This window comes from Orycteropus afer, unplaced genomic scaffold (genome assembly GCF_000298275.1).
Source record: "Orycteropus afer afer isolate SDZICR_OR568_19922 unplaced genomic scaffold, OryAfe1.0 scaffold00069, whole genome shotgun sequence".
NCBI lineage: Eukaryota > Metazoa > Chordata > Mammalia > Tubulidentata > Orycteropodidae > Orycteropus > Orycteropus afer.
In genome coordinates, this window is record NW_006921656.1 from 484,540 (window position 1) to 492,504 (window position 7,965).

The 7,965-nt window shown below is 63.0% G+C and overlaps 1 protein-coding gene across 1 annotated transcript in view; it reads right to left on the reverse strand.

Moving 5' to 3' along the window:
• The window catches only part of ADGRB1 (adhesion G protein-coupled receptor B1), a 69,962-nt gene extending 62,838 nt beyond the window's left edge, over nt 1-7,124 (reverse strand). The window contains 1 exon segment of the mRNA XM_042780913.1: nt 6,350-7,124. Coding sequence (XP_042636847.1) covers nt 6,350-7,124 — 775 coding nt within the window.
• Between the last annotated feature and the right edge of the window lie 841 nt (nt 7,125-7,965).

The window sequence follows — 7,965 nt, forward strand, 5'->3', positions numbered from 1 at the left end:
CCACGCACTGAGCCCTGGGCCTGGTTCCACACTGAGTCCTGGGTCTGGCCCCGCACTCAGTCCTGAGCCTGGTCCCACGCACTGAGCCCTGGGCCTGGCCCCGCAGTGAGCCCTGGGCCCGGCCCCACATTGAGCCCTGGGCCTGGTCCCCCGCAGTGAACCCTGAGCCTGGTCCCACGCACTGAGCCCTGGGCCTGGTCCCACGCACTGAGCCCTCATCCCAGTCACACTGACTCCTGACTCTGAGCACACAGAGCCCTGGTGCCCATACAGACTGACCTCTGCCCTTCCTTGGGAACACACTGAGCCCTGCCCTTGGCCGCACTCCAGCCCCAGTGACCAGGTCAGTGTAGGTTTCATGTTTATGGTTAATTTTCGATGGGGGTCCTGGTCACACATCGGTGACGCTCCATAAATGTGGAGGGGACAGGGCTCCCAGTTTGGGCCTCCCGGGCCTGGCAGGGGGCAAAGGGCGCACCGGCTTGGTGGGTTGCGAGGGGCCGCGGAGAGTGGGCAGGGCTGGGGCGGGCGGCCTCTGCAGGTCCGGAAAGAAGCCGCCATTCATCCCGGGCTCAATGCCCCTCTGTGCAGCAGCCTCATTTCCATCTAATTAAGGGATGAATGGAGCCAATTAACGGCCCGCCGGGCAGCCAGGCCACCCAGGAGAGAGGGTTCGGATGAGCGGCTCCACTGACCCGCCGGCCTGTCAACCCTGCCCGAGGACCGCGCGCCCCCTACTCTCCGCGCCTCGAGACCCTCTGCGGGAGCCCCGCCCCCAGCAGGGCCTTCCCGGCTTCCGGGATCCCCGGGAGGAGGGGCGCGTGCCCTTCCCCTCACCGCCAGCAGAGGGCGCGCGTCCACGGGTCGCCGCACCTGGCGGCAGGGGGACCCCTCTGCCCCCTACCGGTGCAGGTCTGGAGCACCCGGACTCCTGCACCCGGGCTGGCCCAGAGGCCACCGCGGGGTGCGCGGACAGGCCCTGAGGCGGGTGCCCAGAGCTCGTTCCCAGCCAGCCAGGGCCTGACTTAGCCCCCCGGCTCCGGGCCTCAGCTCAGAGGAACCACTCCTCCTAGGGCCCGGACGAAGAGGCACCTGCGGGCGGGGCTCGGGGTGTGGGGTGCCGCCTGATACTCGGCCGGGTTGCTGAGCGCGAGGTGCGCCCCCAGAAGCCTCGGGCCAGCCCTGCAAGCGGGTCCTGTGGGTCCCCTTTTCCCAGAAGAGAAACAGGAGCTGACGCGAGCCGCTCAGGTCCGTGGTCGCAGGAGTGGAGCACCAGCTCTCTCAGGGCCCCCTTCCTGGGCCAGAGGGCACCGTGTGTACAAGCCCAGACTCGGGAATCCGGGCCATTCCGGGTCCCACCCTGCTGCGGCCCGCGAGGACCACGGAGGAGCTGCTTTAGGGCGGCCAGCCCGTGCCCCAGCATGTCTCCCCACCTGTTTGGAAACCCGAGTTAGGACGGTAACCCCCTCTGGGACAGGGAGCAGAGCTGTGGCCGACAGCAGTGGGCAACGTGTCTCCGCCCTGCTACCACCCGCCGGCTGGTGCGCAGTTGGTTAGCGGGGTGCGGGGGAGGGGCGGCCCGACGCAGCCCAGCCCGCATGTGGGCGCTGCCCCATGGAAGTGGCAGAGGGAGCCTACAGTCCTCACGGTGACACCCGGCTACCATCGGGAAGGAGCACGGCTTGCCTTGGGGCGGGACACCTTCTTGTTTGCTGGTTGTCACTAAACGGGCCCACGGACACACAGGCACACATGTGCACACACACAGGCGCCAGCACAGCCTGCCACCCACCTCCCGCAGGCACACACACTGACACATGGATACACGTAAACACGCATGCACACAAGTGTGCACACGTGCACACACAGGTGCCAGCACAGCCTGCCACCCTCTACAGGCACACACTGACACGTGGACACATGTAAACCCACGTGCACATATATGCATACCACAAATATACATGTCATACATGCACACACACATAAGTAAACACAGCACAGACACATGCACCCCCCCACAGGAGCACACCCCCCCTATAGGACACAAACACACACACACAGCAACACACATGTGTGCACACATACAGAAACACACATGTGCACACATACAGGAATGTGTGTGCACACACATAACCCCACAAGAGGACACATGCTTGTACACACAGGAACATGTGTGCACACATGCCCCCACAGGAAGAGACATTGGTGCACACACAGGAGCACACATGTGCACACACAAAGGGATACATACACACAGGGACACAATGCCCCCACAGGGATACACATCCATGCATGCACACACAAGGACATACATGTGCACACAGAAAGGGACACATGTGCACCCACAAGGACTCATGCATGCATGCACATGCAGGGACACATGTGTGTGCACATGTGTACCCCTATAAGGACACATATGCATGCACACACACAGGGACACGTGCACAGGGACACATGTATATACACACATGTCCCCTAGAGGGACACACACTTGCATGCATACATGCAGGGATACACACATGCAATAGATCCCTCCAAAAGGACACACATGCACACACAGGGCATGCATGTGTATGTACACACACAGGGACACACATGTGCACATAGGTCCCCCACAAGGACATGTGCAAACACCCAGGGGCACACACATGCATGCACAAATGCAGGAACACACATGTGCACACAAGTCCCCTGCAAGGACACACAAGGGCACACGTGTATGCACACACACAGGGACACACATGCACACACAGGTCCCCCACAAGGACACACACACATGTAGGGACATACATGTGCACACAGGTGCCCCACAAGGACACATACATGCACAGACACATGCAGGGACACACATGTGCACACAGGTCCCCACAAGGACACACACATGCATGCACAAGGGATGCACTCATGAAAGCACACACACTGACTCCCAGCCCCCAGGATGCTGCTTTTTCATGATCTCACATGTCACTTCTGCAATAAAATTCCTTAATTAAAACATGAATATTTAAAGCAACCCTTCAGAGAAATGGCCCTATCTCCCCAGCAGCAGGGGCGTGCACAGAGAACACAGAGAGACAGAGATGGCGCTGGGGGCGGGGCGCAGAAAGGAGTGGCCAGGTGGACGGCAGCGTGGGCCGCGGTGGGCAGGGAGGCCAGGGAGCAGCTGCTCTGGCCTGAGGAGGGTGTGTGGCGTCTGGCGTGTGACGTGGCCATGTGGTACTTGGGCAGGCAGGCGGGTCAGGGACTGAAAGTGGGCCACGGGCTTCTGTGGCTGCTGAGTGCTCCCCGTGCACTTCCCGCTCAGCCATGTGCCTCCTGCTTGAGGTGAGACGGTTCTATGTGCTGTCCCAGCCTGCCCCAAACAGCATGGGTCAGGGGGCTCCCTGACCTCAGCAGGCAAGATCGGGGGTCCTATGCCTCCCCAGTGCAGCTGTGTGGCTTCTGAATGATCACTCAACCTCTCTGGTCCTTGCACCCCACCCCATGCATCATACACACATTCACACACATGCATGTGAGCACACACACTCACAAACACATGCACTCACGCATGATGCATGCACACACATGTGCACATGCAAACACACACATGTTTACACATACCACACACACATTAGGTGGCCAAAAGAGCTGGCCCTGTTGTCAGCTGCCACTTACGACTGTGTGACCTTGGCCATGAGTCTTAATGTCTCTGTGCCTCCTTCCACACAAACATTTACCGATGCCTACTGAGTACCAAGTACTGGTCCAGGCACCGGGGTTATATGAGTAAACAGGGCAACTACTCTTCCTGTGGTGTGTCCATCCTAACAGGGACAGACAGACACCAGTCAGCAAACAGCAACAAGTGCAGGCACACTACACTCAAGGATGATATGTGCTGTAGAGAGAGACAGACAGACAGACAGGACAGGGGGCAGAGAGCTGAGGGGGCTGTGGAGACAGACAGACGGCACAGGGGTCAGAGAATGATGCGGGGAGGGGATGCTGCCATTTTCGTCACTGAGAAGGTGGCCAGTGAGCCAGGGCTTGGGGGAGGCGGCCCTGCAGATGTCCAGGCTGAGGGCACAGCCTGTGGAAAGGCCCAGAGGCAGGTGCGTGCCTCCCTGGGGGACAAGCTCATGGCTGCTCTGAAGAGGGGACCAGATAGTGTGGATGCTGTGATACAGAGCTAACAGCCAGTGGCTGCCCCTGTCACCACCGAGCCTTCCTCCTTCCAAGGCCTGGGCAGCACCAGGCCGTCCAGTGCAGGGCACAGGCACCAGTCTGGTTGCCATGCCTCTGTGTGGCGGCCGGATGACACCATGCGCCCCAAGGTGCCAGAGCTGGAACTCCCGCTTGCGTGTGGCAGGCCCTCTCTGCACCCTGTCCCTTCAAGTCCCTGGCCCAACACAGTTCACACAGTTCCATGCCAAACACTGTGAAGTTGGCGCCTATACAGAGCCCGGCCTCAGCACAGACACATGCGCACGTACACGCACACGCAGATGCAGACACACGCAGCACTAGCACTAGCACTAGCACGCCTGCATGCATCAGTCTGTGCACAGTGCACAGCACACATGAGCACACATGCCTGCACACCCGTACAGGGACATACCCATGGACACACAAGCACACACGCACACACAGGCACACCCGTACAGGCATGCACCCATGGACACACGCACACACACGCACACACACGTGCACACACACCTTCCCATCTCCTTCTGGTCCTGCCTCCACACACCCCCTTTCTCAGAGTCTGCATGCACTCCCCTAGATGGCCCAAGCCCCTTTCCACACCTCCCTTCCTCTGCTGCCCCTGTGCACCCCAAGCCCTGTGAGGGCCCCCTAACACCCGAAGGCATGATATCGCAGCACACTCGTGCACCCCAAGCCATCCAAGGGCCCCCCTAACACCTAAGGCCACAGTACCCCAGCATCACCCATACACCCCAAGACTTGCAAAAGGCCCCCTGATGCCTGAGGGCACGGTACCCCAGCACACCCATGCACCCCAAGCCCTGCGAGGGCCCCCCTAATGCCCAAGGGCATGGTACCCCAACAGACCCGTGCTTCCCCTTAGACGCCAGCTCCCCTGGCTCCTTCCTCACAGTGGCCGAGGCGTGTGGGCACTTTCATTCTTCCCACTGAGCAGTGAGGAGCCTGACAGGACGGTCCAGGGACGCACAGTGAGGCAGCGTCAGGCTGGGCTTCGGGCCCTGGTCAGGGGCTCTGCCAGTGTGGCTCAGCTGCCACCTCCAAGCACCTGTCACCCCAACCTGGGTCCCGAGGCTCTGGACCTGTGTGACACCCCCTGGGAGGCCCTCATGTGTGTCCCTCAGTCCCACTCTGGCCTCAGACCCGCTTCCCTAGCTGGTCCCCGCCTCCTGCCCACCTCACCCCAGGCCAGACGCTCGGGAGTGGTCAGGACATCTCTGTCCTCCGGCCCTCACCCTTCCTGTCAGCAAGTCTGTCAGCTCTGTCCCTGTGCCCGTGCCAAGCCGGACCAGGCCTGTTCAGCTCCTGGCCCTGGCATCCCCTCGGAGCCAGCACCCAGTCTGCCTCATGGCCTGAGCGACATCACCTTGGTTAAAACCCTCCCCAGAGCTCTCTGCCCTCCACCTGGGCGTCCCACCTGGGCCTCTGCTCACCAGCACCATGACCTCCTAGCCGGGGCCCCCAACACCATCGTCCCATAGGGCCACATGCTCCAGCACCCTCCACCCGCCCCCCTTCCTCCCTGCACCCTAGGGGGTACATACGCTATGGGGGGAGCAGCGCTCGTGTTCTGGGGGAGATGGAGTTTGGGCCCTGAGACCCATCCTGCCAAACTCCATGGAGCAAACATGCAAAGCAGCCAGCATTTGGCAGATAACGGGTCGGGGCGCAGAGGGGCTCGAGGACTGGCTGGGGGGCAGGTTCCTGCGTCTACCACCCCACACCAGCCTCCTGTCTCCACTCCACCTGCATGTTCCGTCCCCCACAGAGAGGTCATCCTTGCCAAGGTCACCTGAAGGGCAGCCCTCAGCCCCCACCTGGCGCTTAGTAGCCCCTGACCCAGCCCGAGGACACTGAGGCCTCCCTGGCCACCTAAAATCCTGACCTAGAGAAGGGGAGACCATGCCCACCATATGCAAATGTCGGGCTCCCTGGAGCCAGGGCTGGAACTCTGCAGGGTGGGTCACTGTTGGTCATTCATTCGTTCGTTCTGTCATGCAGTGACACCACGGCAGGGCCCTGGGTGCAGTGGCTGGCCCGCCCACGGGAACATGCTCCCTCTCCACCCTGCCCCCTTGGTGCCAAGGCAGCCCTGGAGGGGAGCCCCTGCCTCCTGGAGCTCCTGTTCTGGCCAGTCACTCACCTGTGGCACTGTCCCCACCCCGGTCCTGGGTCAGGCTGGTGAGACAGTTTTCGGGGCCGCCGGCCACACCGTCCTGCAGACAGACATCCCCACGAGGAGCTGGAGGGCCGGCGGCAGGGGGACCAGTGTCGCCGCCCAGGCAGGCGCATGGGGTCTGCATGATGCCACAGGGATGGGAGCTGCGGCTGCCAGCCAGACAGGCGTCCAGCCATCGGCACAGCATCTGGCAGGCGGCCCGGCTGGGGCTGCGGTTGCCAACCACCAGGTACTCCACGGAGAAGTCATTGCTGGGGCCCGGGGCCCTGCCAGGCGCATCGTCCAGGGGTGGCCGCTGCCACCGCATCTGCAGGAACTGCTTGCTGGCCTGCAGGAAGGCCAGGGGTGCCGAGGGGTCACACAGGCGCAGCACCTCGTCAAAGCTCTCCACGCCCAGGTAGGTGCGCGTGGACTCCAGGAAGGAGTCGAACTGGTAGGTGTGCACACGGCCAGGGCCACCGCAGGGCACGGGCGCCTTGGCCACCTTCACATAGAGCGTGTAGCGCCGTGGGTCCGGGTTGCGCAGAGTCCAAGAGCAGCGTGAGGTGTTGGCGGGGAACACGGCGGCCGCCGAGAAGTAGCCGAAGAACTTGTCCTGTACCAGTGTGGTGCACGGCTCAGGGCCGGGCCCCGTGTCCAGGCCGGTGGCCGCACGCGCCCGGCGCCCCACAAGCAGCAGCAGCAGCAGCAGCAGCAGGAAGATGCACGGGGCGCCGGGGGCGGCGGCCGGGCCCCTCATCCTAGCTCGCGGGGCCGCCGGGGTTCCGCGGGCTGGACAGGCCGGCGGTGGCCAGGCCTTGACATGCCAGGTTCCGGCGGCGGGCAGGCCGGGGTGCCAGGCGAGGGCCAGAGGGCGGGTTGGGCACGGCTTCAGATGACACGGAGGGCGACAGGGGCTCCTAACACCGGGGACTCGGATGCCCGCCTGTGGGCACCATCAACACCTGGCAGAGAGAGTGAGGAGGTGGTGAGGCCCCAGGCTCGCACACAGGGAAGAGGGCAGCTCAGCCAGGCCTGCCCAGCGTGGGAAGGCGTCCTGACCAGGCACCGTCTGCCCACTGTCCAGCAGTGTGTGTGGCTCCTGCCCAGGGGCTGGAGGCCTCCTCTGCCCAGGTCTCGGCCAGCAGGGCCCCTGAGGCGCCTTCTTCTTGCCCACCCCTGCCCCGTCACGGCCCCTCCCGCCTGTGTCCCTGCCCCTCCCGCCTCTGTCCCTGTTCCCCCGCTCGGTCCCTGTCCCCCCGCCCCACTGCCTCTCTGGAAAGCACTGTAAACGTGACCGGAAGTGAAATGGACGACAGAGGTCATTGTGGCCATCTTCCTGGCACCCCCAGCCCTGCCCTCAGAATCTGGGGTGGGGTGCAGGGCCCTGGCCCTGTGGCCTCTGCTTCCATCCCCTTCAGCAGGTTGATGCAGATCTTGGCTCCTCTCTGCCCTGCTCACCCCAGCCCCTGCAGCCCCCATGACCACTCCCCTGCATACCCTGCTTCCTTGGTGCTCCTGTCGGGCCTCTCTGAGCCCGTCCACTCTTGGCCTGTGCCAGGGACCCCCTCGCCCCTCGGGCCCTGAAGCTCCAAAGAGGG